The sequence below is a fragment of the Labrus mixtus genome, chromosome 13 (assembly GCF_963584025.1).
Source record: "Labrus mixtus chromosome 13, fLabMix1.1, whole genome shotgun sequence".
Lineage (NCBI taxonomy): Eukaryota > Metazoa > Chordata > Actinopteri > Labriformes > Labridae > Labrus > Labrus mixtus.
Window position 1 is genome coordinate 17,086,737 of NC_083624.1, and position 15,966 is coordinate 17,102,702.

Here is a 15,966-nt window from a genome sequence, read left to right on the forward strand (position 1 = left end):
TAAACTATCTCTGATTGGCTTTACTAGATTCTACAACGATTTATTGTCATGACATTTTGTATTTGTTAGTTTTTTTCTGAAGGTTTTTTTTTTTCTTTTCTCTTCAGTATTGGCTGTCGGAAAAAGAGACATAATTTTCCTCATCGACAGTACAATGGGTTCAACAGTCATCATCTCTGTGCGTGAGTTCATCAGACGGTTTGTCGACAACATGCCAATTGGTCCCGATGGAGTTCAAGTGGGTGTGGCACAATTCAGCAATGTCCCTCGACTGGAGATGGATCTCAACTCCCATAGCACCAAAGAGTCATTAATTGGGGCTTTGCCAAACATCAAACCTAGACCTGGACAGACTGTTAAGATGGGAGCAGCATTGGACTTTGTTCGGACGAACATGCTGCGAGCTGACAAGGGCAGTCGTATACAACAGGGTGTGCCACAGCTTTTACTGTTGATGACCAGTAAAAAGTCCAGTGACAGTGTCGATGAACCAGCTAATGCCCTTAAGAGAATGGGCATACTGACAATAGCTGCAGGCTCCAGGGCAGCTGATGAGCAGGAGCTGAATAAGATTGCCTTTTCTGACAGCATTGTGTTTATGCTGAGAGACTTCCGTGCACTGCAGCGCAGCCCAGGAGCAATTATTGATGCCCTCACAACCCTAGCTGGAGTGGTGGTGACTGAAGTACCCACTGAGCCAGGTAATACTTTAAATACATTTGAAGAGTCGATGTGAATGAATAGACTGATCATTTTGATCATTCAATGGATTTAATACATTCTGGTAGTAAAATGTCCAATGAAATATGTGAAATGATGAATATATCCAGGAAAGTTCAGTTTGATCTGTAAGTTTAAAAGTTTCTAAGATGCCAAAACAACAAAAAGGGAATAAAAATACTTAAATGATAGTTAAAAAACACTTACTTTTAATATGTGGCTGCTAAACTTGCACAAAATGGATAAATCAGAAAATGTACTTCTAAAAGCACTCATAAAGGATGATGCCCCTCAATGCTCAGATTCAATCTGGTGGTTTACATGCATACATTTGGCACAAGATAGCTCCTTCATATGCAAAGGAACCTCTTTCCAAATTACAATCTCAAGCAATTTAAGATGCACACTGTAAGCATGATAATTATTAACATCTTTAGCAAGTATGTGGTGCTCAAACTGCAATTAAAAGGTGACATTCACAGACTTTCCAGTGATCATGGCATCACCAGCCTCAAAAAATAATCTTCCTTGTTGTGGACAAGAAAATACAATTATAAAGTCTTGAATAATGTATTCATATACTTCTTTTAATCAGTGGTTAAATTACTTGAGGGCTACCACAGCATCACAATGTAGAGGGTAGGTTGGATACATTCACTGGTGTGTTGCAGTTCCAGTGTTTTTATTCAGTCCCAACAGGCTTGCTGAAAGTAGTACAGCATCTCAAGCTTACACCAACTTGTTTTATTGCTTGGCTAAATGTTAACACCTTTCCTGGGTGTTAAACTTGGATGTAAAACTGAGTCATAGTTTTTATTCTCACCATGTTTCTACCAGTAACGTCACACCAATAGCAGCGTTCTTGTACATACTGTATATTTGTTGTAGCAAATTACTTAAGATGACAGTTTGCAGTTTGCAGTAAGGATCTGGTTACCAAAACCATAAAGATTTTAACAATTACACACATTTGTTTCAATGGACATCCTTTAACTTTGTATGTCTCATTATTATAGTATTGGAAAGTGTAAATATTAACAGAGGATAATTTTGTTGTTGTTGTTGTTTTCTTTGCATTAGTGGTGGAGATAACAACTGTGCAAACTCAAAAAGTGGTCCGGGACATCGTCTTCCTTGTGGATGGCTCAAACTACATCGGTAGTAACTTTCCTTATGTGAGAGACTTCATCATCAACGTGGTCAACCAGCTGGATGTACGTCCAGACAGGGTCCAGATTGGTCTCCTGCAGTTTGCCGAAAGTCCAAGAATTGAATTTTATCTGAACAGCTACGGCAACAGACAAGAAGTCGTGGATAAATTATCCCAACTCAGGCTCACTGGAGGCTCAGTGTTAAATACAGGAGCTGCCTTAGATTATGCCCTTACCAACATGTTCCAGCCATCAACCGGGTCACGCAGGAGGCAGAGAGTTCAGCAGGTGTTAGTTCTTATCACAGCTGGTCCCGCCCAGGATGAAGTCAAATCTGTAGCTGATAAGTTGGCATTGGCTGGGGTTTTGACCTTCACAGTCAGCTCTGGTCAAGCAGATGCTGATCTACTGAGAACAGTTGCCTTCGTTCCAGATTTGGCCTACCATGATCGGACATTCTCAAATTTACCAGCTATGGCTGAACAAATCATGCCAAAGTTAATAACAGTGGTTGGAGATACAGATGTGACAACATCAACATTCCCTGGGGGAGATGGTACGTTTTGAAAGATTATTTTTCTATGATTAAAATGAACGTTTCAAAGTTTGCCATTAATTCATGTTTTGTTTCCTTCAGATATTGTCACTGGCGCTGAAAGGGATGTTGCCTTCCTCATTGATGGCACAGATAATGTTCGAGCAGATTTTGCCTACATCAAGGATTTTATTATTAAAGTAATTGAACCACTTGATATTGGGATGGACAAGGTGCGAGTCTCAGTGGTTCAACACAGTGAGAGAGCAACTCCAAGCTTCTACCTCAACAGTTACAAGACCAAAGATGAAGTGATAAGAGCTGTAAACGGAATGCAACCGGCTGGTGGACGCAGTCTAAACACAGGAGCTGCTCTAAAATTCATGAAAGACACTATCTTGTCTGAAAGTTATGGCAGCCGGGCTTCCCAGAGTGTTCCTCAGTTCCTGATCATTTTGGCTGGAGGCAGGTCCAGGGATAATGTGAAGGATCCTGCTGGTGAATTGAAGACAGGGGGAGTCATACCGTTTGGTGTTGGAGTCAAGGATGCAGACCCAAGGCAGATTCAGGACATTTCACACAACCCTTCCTTTGCCTTCAATGTGAAGGAATTCAGTGAACTCAGCACCGTACCACAAAGACTGAACAGCTATGTGAGCCTTCCAAAGGAACAGCTAACCGAAGTCCTACGAGTCGGTAAGAGAATCTCTTTTGTTATTGATGTCTTAAACATGCTGCAAGAAAAACAACACTTCTGTTAATGATGGTGGCTCTTTCTTGGAATAACAGTGTCTTATTTGTTGTGTCTTAGTACAAAGCAATGGTGTAAAAAGAGATATTGTGTTCCTGCTGGATGGCTCTGATAACACAAGAGATGGATTCCCTGTGATGAAACTCTTTGTTAAAAGCATAGTGGAGAGCCTCTCTGTCAGTGAGAGCCAAGACAGAGTTTCTGTGGTTCAGTTTGCTGATAACCCTGAAGTCTACTTTGATCTCAATTCACACAAATCAAACACTGATGTTTTAAAAGCCATTGATAACTTAAGGCACAAAGGTGGGAGGCGCCTTAATACTGGACAAGCTCTCCAGTTTGTGAGGCACAGTGTCTTCACCTCCTCCACCGGCAGTAGAAGACTAGAAGGAGTGCCCCAGATCTTAATTCTTCTAAGTGCTAAACCAGCCACTGATAATGTAATGAGCCCAGCATTGGCACTCAAAGAGCATGAAATTGTGCCGGTGGTTGTCGGAGTTGGGGAAGCAAATCTTTCAGAGTTGGAAAAGATTGCCTTCAAACCTGATTTCACATTCATGGTCACTGATTACTCTGATTTGCCCTCAATCCAATCACAAGTTTTAACTACACTGAACATAAACAAAGGCACTGAAGAATCTCTGACTGGAATCTCTGATTTAGTAGGTAAGAATTCAACAAGTACATTCAATCATTATTTGTCTCACGAATCAATTATTTTCTCTTTCCTATCAAGAATATTTCAAATGCATTCCTAGCATCAAACGATTCATGGTATCTTGGTAAACAGTGACATTTTTTGCCAGGTTTTTGTTGCATGACATTGATGATTCTGTTTCCTATGAAATCTTTTATCTAAAACCCCTCTGTTCTCTGTATCTTAACTCTTCTAATACTTTATCCCTACTCTATGCCGCTTTCCAAAATCTCAAATACAATGTTGAAGATGATGAACATATTTTTTTGGAACATCTTTTTGATAAAAAGAGGTTCTTTACCATTTCTGCTTGCAACAACATTTAGAGCAATTGCTCTTTTTCTCTTTTTTGCTCGGTTTTATTCCTCCAAGATTATAACTTGCTCATGTGGAGAAACAGGCATGAGTGTATTGATGTCTTGAACACTCAGTTAGTAAATTCTCTCTCTATCTATATATCACCTTATTGAAACAGGAAGCTATAAGAGGGACATAGTGTTTCTCTTTGATGGGTCGAATGAATCAAGGAATGGACTTCCAGCTGTGCGGGAGTTCATCAGAAGAATGGCAGATGAGCTGGACATTGATGAAGATAAAGTTCGAGTGGCAGTTGTACAGTATAGTGACGATACCAACGTTTACTTCAACTTAAATTCACACAGATCCAAAAAGGCGATTATCTATGCTGTACGAAGTCTGCGCCATAAAAGTGGAAGATCTCGGAACACTGGGGCTGCCCTGAAATATGTGCGAGACAATGTTTTCACAGCTTCATCGGGGAGTAGACACATGGAGGGAGTCCCTCAGATTCTGTTTTTATTGACCGGTGGAAAATCCAGTGATGATGTCTCGGGAGCTGCGTTAAATTTAAAAGAACTCGGTGTGCTGTCTTTTGCTATCGGCATGAAAAACTCAGATCAGAAGGAGCTTCAAAAAATGGCCTTCTCCCCAAGATTTCTTTTCAACCTGCCTGTCTTTGGGGAACTTTTGTCAATTCAGCCAGAGTTAGCTGCATTTGTCCAGGCAGAAATACAAATTGAGCCGCCAACTCTTGTAGGTAAGACGTGTCATTTATCGATACTTGAAATTCAGCTGAATCCTTGCTTACGGTTTAGTTCATTCGATCTTCCATAGTTTGAATTGTGATGAAACTGCATCATCTTATGATGAACCTGAGGTGATCAGTTTCATATTTCTCAAACGGTCTTCACTGGCTCCAGACAGTGTTCCTTGTTTGGCTTTCATTCTTTATAGCCTGAAGAGTCTTCTCATGACAGTCTCACTTCAGTAAAAGTCATTTTACTCTTTTATCAAGCTCTTTCTTGAGCCAATGATATCAAAATCATTGACTGCGTATTTAATGTAGGAAACTAGTTGACCTTCAGCTCTCTTAATCTTTCATCCTTGAAAGAGGAAAACGCTCCCTGTTTTATATTTACTTTTACGTTTCTCAATCATCTGTTCTTCAAGTCTTCCTAAATATTCTTTCAATTAACATCTTGAATACTGCTGCATTTCTAAACCAAATGTGTCAGGATTTTACAATGAAATATTTCAGCTCATGTACTATACTGTATGTCTGATTCTTAAACAGGTTTTCCTATTCCTTTCTAGTTGAATTAGAGTCTCCTCAAAGAGACATAGTTTTCCTATTGGACGGTTCGGATGACACACAAAATGAGTTCCCGGCAATGAAAAGTTTTGTCCAAAGAGTGGTAGACACTCTAAGTGTTGGTGAGAACAAAGACCGTGTTTCTCTTGTCCAATACAGCAGTGACCAACAGACACATTTCAGTTTGAACACCTACACAGAAAAGCGAGATGTTCTTGCTGCTCTCCAGCAGATAAACCATAAAGGGGGCAGACCCCTCAACACTGGGGCAGCACTCGACTATGTGAGGAGCAATGCTTTTGCTGGTTCCTCTGGGAGTCGCAATCAAGAAGGTGTCCCTCAGATACTAATTCTGTTAAGTGGAGGAAGATCACAAGATGATGTTGCAAATGCTGCTGCAGCTCTAAAACAGGAAAGAGTTGTTCCCTTCTGTGTGGGAACAAGAAATGCAGACATACTAGAGCAACAAATGATTGCACATAACCCTTCTTATGCTTTCTCTGTGCTTCGGTTTGATGATGTTGGGAGTATTCATCAACAACTTGTGTCATATGTGAAAAGAGTACCTCGACAACAGCCAAGACTCAAACTACAGAATGCTCTTGGTAAGGCCATCTATCTATCTATCTATCTATCTATCTATCTATCTGTCTATCTATCTAAATGCCTGATGTTAATCCTGACTATGCATCATCCTTGTTTTTGTCTAAGTTTCCCCAGATCAAACTGAATTAATTCCACATGACATTGTATTTTTACTCGATTCATCTGATGACATGCAAAACGACTTTGAGGCAATTCTTGGATTTGTTGAGAGCATGGTGGAGAAACTCAATGTGGATGAGAACAAAGATCGTGTTTCAGTGGTGCAGTACACTAAAGAACCCTCAGTTGCATTTTTTCTGAACACATACAACACACAACAGGATGTCGCTGACAATGTGCAAAGTCTAAGGCACAAAGGAGGCAGACCCCTTAATACTGGTGCAGCCCTCCAGTATGTCAAGGATAATGTTTTCACAGCCTCTTCTGGAAGTAGACACCAACAGGGTGTCCCTCAGATTTTGGTTCTTTTAACTGGTGGACGGTCCAGTGATGATGTCAGAAATGCTGTTGAAGACTTAAAAGGAATTGGTGTGATGGTATTTGTGGTGGGAACAAGGAATGCAGATACCCTAGAGATGCAGTCTATTTCTCAGGACCCTAGTCTTGCATTTTTTGCAGCAGACTCCAGTGATCTATCAGATATTGAACAACAAATATTTACTGCTTACAAGACGGGTGAAACGACTGCTATCAACCAAGCATTATATGGTAAGATGGTAATTCCTTCATGTTGTATGCTGATTGAACAGCTTCATGCATTATCAGAATGACATAGACCTGAAGTTATACATTACTCTTTACACCAGCCTCATAGTACAATTTTTCTAATAATCTTAGTTTTTCCACCATTGTTGAACTATTTCACTAATAACAAAAACCCATATTAGCAAACCTAGCTTTGCATTTATGTCAGGATAGGTGTTTTAGGTCTTCCTTACTCTGTTCTTGAAGCACAAAGATTTCAAACAAACAAGACTGCATTGCTGTTCTAGTGATGTGGATTGCTATGGCAAAAATTATCTACCAATAAAGCAATGCAAGTTTTGCACCAAGGGAAACTTAACATTTGCAGGACGAAAACACATTTCATCACAAATTTTAACATCACATTGTCTGAATGCCTGAATTATTACAGATCCCAATGGAAGAGATGTTGTTTTTTTGATTGATGGTTCTGATGATTCTCAACAAAAGTTCCAAGATATAAGAGATTTTGTGCAGAGAATAGTGGAGGACCTAAACATTGATGCAAACAAAGATCATGTGGCTGTGGTCCAGTACAGTGATACGGCAGAGATCAGTTTTAACTTGAGACGTTACACAACAGAGGATGATGTCCTTGATGCAGTAAGAAGCCTCATTCCCAAAGGAGGCTTTCCTCACAACATTGGAGCAGCTCTTGAATATGTGAAGGACTATGTATTTACTACCGACTCAGGAAGTAGACTCCTTGAGGGAGCACCACAGATACTAATATTACTGAGTGGTGGAAGAGCTGGAGATGACATAAGAGCTCCAGTCAAAGTACTCAAGGAGAGTGGTGTCATTCCAATTGTCATTGGAACAAGTGATGCTGACACCCTTGAGCTGCAGACAATATCTCATGAGCCCAATTATGCACTCTCTATTACTGATTATGAGGAGCTCCCTACTGTTAAACAGGATGTGATGTCGTTGTTAAGAGGGGCATCCCACCATGAAGAGCAAACCGCTGCTGCAAAGGGTAAGATTTCACTATTTTAACTTTTAGCCTAAATTGAGATTAAGTGGTGTGAAGCAGGGATTTATTTCAAGACTCTCACACTAACTGTTTGTTACCCAAAGACAAATCAAATTTACATTGCTGTAAATGATTTGTGTTTGTTACAGATGAGAAGAGACATGATGTAGTATTTCTTATTGATGGATCATATGACTCACGGAATGGCTTTGAAGAGATACGGGGCTTTGTCATAAAAGTTGTTGAAAGCTTAAATCTTGGTGAGAACAGAGACCAAGTCGCTGTAGTTCAATACAGCCGTGATGCCACTACCAATTTCTACTTGAATTCCTACTCATCCAAGGGCGATGTTCTAAATTCCATCAGAACAATGAGACATAAATTGGGGAGACCCCTGAATATGGGCAAAGCACTTGAGTTTGTCAGGGACAATGTCTTTGCGGCTTCTGTTGGAGGCAGAGGTCCAGAATCAGTCCCTCAATATCTGTATGTGTTCAGTGGTGGAAGATCAGGGGATGATGTCAGAGGACCAGCACAGTCACTAAAAGAAAATGGAATCAAGACTTTTACTATCGGAACACAGAATTCTGATACGTTGGAAATGCAGACCATTTCTTTCACACCATCACACAATTTTCACGTCATGAACTTCAACAATCTGCAAAATGTACCCTCATCTGTTGAGGCCACTCTGAGGGGTGCTCAAGAAATGCCGAAATTTCCAACTACTGGTGAGATTTAGTAAAACAATTTATATTTCATTCTATAGATATTTTCCCTATGTTCATGATTACTATATCCCATGTTTCTTTTTATAGTAAATGTGTTGGTTCTCTAAAATGTTTGTATCACTTTCAGACACTTCCACAAAAGCCGAGTTAGATCTCCAGAAAGCAGACATTGCTTTTCTCCTAGATGGATCTGATAATATGCAAGCAAGTGAAAGACAAAGTTTGGATTTTGTAAGAGACTTTGTCCAGCAACTAAAATTTGGGCCAAACAATGTACAAGTTGCTTTGATACAATACAGCGCAGAGCCTGCTAGTGAGTTTCTCCTGACCACATACTCACAAAAAGACGATGTCTTGAGTCATTTGAGCAATGTTAAACTGAAAGGAGGCTCTGTCGTGAACACTGGTGTAGCCCTGGATTATATGAAGAACAATGTGTTTACTGCTTCATCTGGAAGCAGAGCACAACAGGGTGTCCCACAGATTCTGATTCTCTTAAGTGGGAGAAAGTCCAATGATGATGCCTTTGGTCCAGTGGATACACTTAAAAATGCTGGAATTGGCCTTTTCAGTATTGGAGTGAATAATGCAGATAGGTTGGAGATGGAACAACTAGCACAAAGTCCTGGAGCAATGTACTTTGTAAAGGAGATGTCTGAATTTCCTCTTGTGAGAGAAAAGTTGCTCTCATCCATTGCACTTTACAAAAGCACTGCCAGCAGTGTAGGTGAGTGTAAAAGAGTATCCTAGAACAGTTTTACCCTGCATTCAAACCTTTTAATAATCTGTCATCAGAGTTCCTTTGACTTGTAAACCAACACGTCATATTATGTTTGACTTTTCTAGGTTCAGGCTCAAGTGGTAAAAGGGATATCGTTTTTCTCATTGATGGATCTGATGATGTCAGGAATCGGTTCCCTGCTATACGAGAATTTGTTGCAAATATGGTTGTGAACTTTGACATGGACCAAGAAAAAGACAAAGTTGCTCTTGTACAGTATAGCAACAATGCTGAACTCAATTTTCACCTGAACACTTACGACACAAAAGAGGATGTAATAAAGCAGATATTAAATCAAAAACAAAAAGGTGGAAGACCTCAATATATAGGGGCAGCCCTACAGTTTGTGAAGGACAAAGTTTTTGACTCAACGGCTGGAGGTAGACGTCATGAAGGGGCCCAGCAGATACTTATCATTTTGGCTGGAGGAAGATCTAGAGATTCCCCACGAGGGCCAGTGAGGATGCTCAAGGCTGCAGGAGTTGTCACTTTTGCAATTTGGTCTAGGATGTCGAATCCAGCTGAGATGCAAATGATATCCTCTGACCCAAATTATGCATACTCAGTCCCTGACTTTGTTAATCTCCCTGGTATTCAAAACAGTTTGCTGAGTCATCTTACTCAAATGGGGGTTGATGAAACCAAAGAAGGTAAGAATGACGATTACATGAAAAATAAACCATTTTTAAATGTATTCATGAGAAAGGAACAAGTGCTTAAAGGTGTCCAGAGGGCCCCCACACAAGGGTGGAAATCCTCTCAAAACTTGGAAAGGTCGCAGATAAGTAAGATGAATGGAAGAATACTTTCCTGATACTTCGGTTGAAAAAAAAAAAGATTATCCCAAAATGAGCCATTGGAATGAAAAATTCAGACCAAAAGGAAATTGACAAGATTTCATGTCTTATAGTTATACATAATCCGTTTCTGAACTTGCTAAAATTTGAAATATATGGAACAAATCATAGAGGACAATTTTAATTAAAAAAAACCTAATGACAGATCAGATTTTTTGGTTTGGAGTTACATTCTGAGCTCATAGTTGAATGCAAAATCAACTTGCTTTAAAAAGATGTATAAAGTTAAAGGTTAGTCAATACTAAAGAGACAAATACTAGTTTGGCCATTGACCATACCAAAGGGTCAGGCACTTTTATGTTCAAATGAAACACATTTGTTAGTCCAACAAGCCTGACCTGATTGACCAACAGTGCAGAAACAAAATTAAGTGTGACATCTGTTCCGATTCACTTATGCATTTAACTAGGTGGTTGTGGGAAGAGGTTGTTGTTGTTTTTAAGCCCAAAATCTTGAATTAAGGAAATTTATATTTGATGTCTTCCTGTCTTTTCTCAGTCGACACTGCCAAAAAGGATATTGTGTTCCTTCTGGATGGTTCTGATGGCACAAGGAATGGCTTCCCTGCCATGCTTGATTTTGTTAAGAGAGTGGTGGAGAAATTGAATGTAGGACCTGACAATGACCGTGTCTCTGTGGTCCAATACAGCAGAGATGCAGAGATCCATTTCTATCTGAACACATACACCACAAGACAGGATATTTTGGATAAAGTCAGAGGGCTGAGACATAGAGGAGGCAGACCCCTCAACACTGGGGCAGCCCTCCAATACATCAGGGACAACGCCTTTACAAACTCCTCCGGGAGCAGGCGCCTGCAAGGTGTTCCACAAATGTTGGTCCTGCTAAATGGTGGAAGGTCTTTTGACAATGTAGATACCCCAGCCTCTGCTCTCAAACAGCAGGGTGTCTATGTGATAGGCATTGGCACAAGGAACTCTGACAGTAGGGAGCTGCAGAAGATATCATATGACCCTAGTTACGCTCTATCAGTGTCTGATTTCACTGACCTCCCCAGTGCCCAGGAACAGCTCTCCTCTGTAATGAACACAGTGCTAACCAGGGCCACGCCCATCACACCAACAAAAACTGGTAAGAAAGTGACAGATTTGTATTTTCCAAGGTCATGGTAGGATGCAAATTGAACAGTATGACAGTGTATTTATTGTATCTGAGGTAAGCCAGCAGCACTCTGAGAATACATTTGTTCCAGTTTATACAGAGTACATTGCTAAATTCCTGGTTAGCTTTTGTCATCTGACTTTCACATGGAAAACATTTGACACATGAACCTGAACATGTCTGACATTTTTTGTTCCCTAGTGGACAGACAGCCAGCAGGAAAAGATATTGTGTTCTTGTTGGATGGATCTGATGGTACTAGAACTGGCTTCCCAGCTGTGAGAGACTTTGTCCAAAGAGTTGTAGAGACACTCAGTGTGGATGACAACAAAGACCGTGTCTCAGTGGTTCAGTACAGCAAAGATCCAGCTGCCCAATTCTATCTGAACACGTACACCACAAAAGGTGACATTCTTGACACTGTCAGAGGATTGAGGCACAAAGGTGGAAGACCCCTCAACACTGGAGCAGCTCTCCAGTACTTGAGGGATAATGTCTTCACGGCCTCTGCTGGAAGCAGGCTCCAGGAAGGAGTGCCACAGGTCCTAGTTTTGATAAGTGGTGGAAGGTCTTTTGACAGTGTTGATGCACCAGCCTCTGCTCTCAAAGAGCTGGGTGTCTTGACCTTTGCAATTGGAACCAGGAGTGCTGATAGCAAAGAACTGCAGAAGATATCCCACGACCCCAGCTATGCACTAACTGTGTCTGAATTCACTGACCTTCCCAATGTCCAACAACAACTTCAGTCCTCCGTGGAGGCTGTGGTTATCGAGGTCTCCCCAGAATCATCAACTGTTCCTGGTATGTTAACAAGCATGGCCCCTTACAGGCCTGAAAGACACATGATTTGTTTGACCTACACTGAGGCAAGGAAAATAAGTGTGACATTTGTGTAGCTGTATTTCAAAATGAGGGGGAAGTTTTCTCCCATTGCTTACATTAAATTAGCCAGCGTTAAGTGATTCAAAAACAAAAAAAGAGAAATCAAATAAAAATAGCACCACTTGATGATTAGTCCAGCAGCGTAGATTCGGCAAAAAAATTCACCTGATGTTTTCCTGTCTTTTCTCAGTCGATACTGCTAAAAAGGATATCGTTTTCCTTCTGGATGGTTCTGATGGCACAAGGAATGGCTTCCCTGCCATGCTTGAGTTTGTTAAGAGAGTGGTGGAGAAATTGAATGTAGGACCTGACAATGACCGTGTCTCTGTGGTCCAATACAGCAGAGATGCAGAGATCCATTTCTATCTGAACACATACACCACAAGACAGGATATTTTGGATACAGTCAGAGGGCTGAGACATAGAGGAGGCAGACCCCTCAACACCGGGGCAGCCCTCCAATACGTCAGGGACAACGCCTTTACAAACTCCTCCGGGAGCAGGCGCCTGCAAGGTGTTCCACAAATGTTGGTCCTGCTAAATGGTGGAAGGTCTTTTGACAATGTAGATACCCCAGCCTCTGCTCTCAAACAGCAGGGTGTCTATGTGATAGGCATTGGCACAAGGAACTCTGACAGTAGGGAGCTGCAGAAGATATCATATGACCCTAGTTACGCTCTATCGGTGTCTGATTTCACTGACCTCCCCAGTGCCCAGGAACAGCTCTCCTCTGTAATGAACACAGTGCTAACCAGGGCCACGCCTATCACACCAACAAAAACTGGTAAGAAAGTGACAGATTTTTATTTTCCAAGGTCATGGTAGGACGCAAATTGAACAGTATGACAGTGTATTTATTGTATCTGAGGTAAGCCAGCAGCACTCTGAGAATACATTTGTTCCAGTTTATACAGAGTACATTGCTAAATTCCAGGTTAGCATTTGTCATCTGACTTTCACATGGAAAACATTTGACACATGAACCTGAACATGTCTGACATTTTTTGTTCCCTAGTGGAGAGACAGCCAGCAGGAAAAGATATTGTGTTCTTGTTGGATGGATCTGATGGTACTAGAACTGGCTTCCCAGCTGTGAGAGACTTTGTCCAAAGAGTTGTAGAGACACTCAGTGTGGATGACAACAAAGACCGTGTCTCAGTGGTTCAGTACAGCAAAGATCCAGCTGCCCAATTCTATCTGAACACGTACACCACAAAAGGCGACATTCTTGACACTGTCAGAGGATTGAGGCACAAAGGTGGAAGACCCCTCAACACTGGAGCAGCTCTCCAGTACTTGAGGGATAATGTCTTCACGGCCTCTGCTGGAAGCAGGCTCCAGGAAGGAGTCCCACAGGTCCTAGTTTTGATAAGTGGTGGAAGGTCTTTTGACAGTGTTGATGCACCAGCCTCTGCTCTCAAAGAGCTGGGTGTCTTGACCTTTGCAATTGGAACCAGGAGTGCTGATAGCAAAGAACTGCAGAAGATATCCCACGACCCCAGCTATGCACTAACTGTGTCTGAATTCACTGACCTTCCCAATGTCCAACAACAACTTCAGTCCTCCGTGGAGGCTGTGGTTATCGAGGTCTCCCCAGAATCACCAACTGTTCCTGGTATGTTAACAAGCATGGCCCCTTACAGGCCTGATAGACACATGATTTGTTTGACCTACACTGAGGCAAGGAAAATAAGTGTGACATTTGTGTAGCTGTATTTCAAAATGAGGGGGAAGTTTTCTCCCATTGCTTACATTAAATTAGCCAGCGTTAAGTGATTCAAAAACAAAAAAAGAGAAATCAAATAAAAATAGCACCACTTGATGATTAGCCCAGCAGCGTAGATTCGGCAAAAAAATTCACCTGATGTTTTCCTGTCTTTTCTCAGTCGATACTGCTAAAAAGGATATCGTTTTCCTTCTGGATGGTTCTGATGGCACAAGGAATGGCTTCCCTGCCATGCTTGAGTTTGTTAAGAGAGTGGTGGAGAAATTGAATGTAGGACCTGACAATGACCGTGTCTCTGTGGTCCAATACAGCAGAGATGCAGAGATCCATTTCTATCTGAACACATACACCACAAGACAGGATATTTTGGATACAGTCAGAGGGCTGAGACATAGAGGAGGCAGACCCCTCAACACCGGGGCAGCCCTCCAATACGTCAGGGACAACGCCTTTACAAACTCCTCCGGGAGCAGGCGCCTGCAAGGTGTTCCACAAATGTTGGTCCTGCTAAATGGTGGAAGGTCTTTTGACAATGTAGATACCCCAGCCTCTGCTCTCAAACAGCAGGGTGTCTATGTGATAGGCATTGGCACAAGGAACTCTGACAGTAGGGAGCTGCAGAAGATATCATATGAGCCTAGTTACGCTCTATCAGTGTCTGATTTCACTGACCTCCCCAGTGCCCAGGAACAGCTCTCCTCTGTAATGAACACAGTACTAACCAGGGCCACGCCCATCACACCAACAAAAACTGGTAAGAAAGTGACAGATTTTTATTTTCCAAGGTCATGGTAGGATGCAAATTGAACAGTATGACAGTGTATTTATTGTATCTGAGGTAAGCCAGCAGCACTCTGAGAATACATTTGTTCCAGATTATACAGAGTAAATTGCTAAATTCCAGGTTAGCTTTGGTCATCTGACTTTCACATGGAAAACATTTGACACATGAACCTGAACATGTCTGACATTTTTTGTTCCCTAGTGGAGAGACAGCCAGCAGGAAAAGATATTGTGTTCTTGTTGGATGGATCTGATGGTACTAGAACTGGCTTCCCAGCTGTGAGAGACTTTGTCCAAAGAGTTGTAGAGACACTCAGTGTGGATGACAACAAAGACCGTGTCTCAGTGGTTCAGTACAGCAAAGATCCAGCTGCCCAATTCTATCTGAACACGTACACCACAAAAGGCGACATTCTTGACACTGTCAGAGGATTGAGGCACAAAGGTGGAAGACCCCTCAACACTGGAGCAGCTCTCCAGTACTTGAGGGATAATGTCTTCACGGCCTCTGCTGGAAGCAGGCTCCAGGAAGGAGTCCCACAGGTCCTAGTTTTGATAAGTGGTGGAAGGTCTTTTGACAGTGTTGATGCACCAGCCTCTGCTCTCAAAGAGCTGGGTGTCTTGACCTTTGCAATTGGAACCAGGAGTGCTGATAGCAAAGAACTGCAGAAGATATCCCACGACCCCAGCTATGCACTAACTGTGTCTGAATTCACTGACCTTCCCAATGTCCAACAACAACTTCAGTCCTCCGTGGAGGCTGTGGTTATCGAGGTCTCCCCAGAATCACCAACTGTTCCTGGTATGTTAACAAGCATGGCCCCTTACAGGCCTGATAGACACATGATTTGTTTGACCTACACTGAGGCAAGGAAAATAAGTGTGACATTTGTGTAGCTGTATTTCAAAATGAGGGGGAAGTTTTCTCCCATTGCTTACATTAAATTAGCCAGCGTTAAGTGATTCAAAAACAAAAAAAGAGAAATCAAATAAAAATAGCACCACTTGATGATTAGTCCAGCAGCGTAGATTCGGCAAAAAAATTCACCTGATGTTTTCCTGTCTTTTCTCAGTCGATACTGCTAAAAAGGATATCGTTTTCCTTCTGGATGGTTCTGATGGCACAAGGAATGGCTTCCCTGCCATGCTTGAGTTTGTTAAGAGAGTGGTGGAGAAATTGAATGTAGGACCTGACAATGACCGTGTCTCTGTGGTCCAATACAGCAGAGATGCAGAGATCCATTTCTATCTGAACACATACACCACAAGACAGGATATTTTGGATACAGTC

At 41.7% G+C, this 15,966-nt stretch overlaps 1 protein-coding gene across 4 annotated transcripts in view; it reads left to right on the forward strand.

The window, feature by feature from the left end:
• LOC132987123 (collagen alpha-3(VI) chain-like) overlaps positions 1-15,966 on the forward strand; it is a 112,945-nt gene that overhangs the window by 15,253 nt on the left and 81,726 nt on the right. For all 4 annotated transcript variants that reach the window (XM_061053976.1, XM_061053977.1, XM_061053978.1 and 1 more), the window contains 3 exons: positions 108-701; positions 1,801-2,427; positions 2,509-3,102. In XM_061053976.1, the coding sequence (XP_060909959.1) occupies positions 108-701; positions 1,801-2,427; positions 2,509-3,102 (1,815 nt within the window). The remainder of the gene's footprint in view (positions 1-107; positions 702-1,800; positions 2,428-2,508; positions 3,103-15,966) is intronic.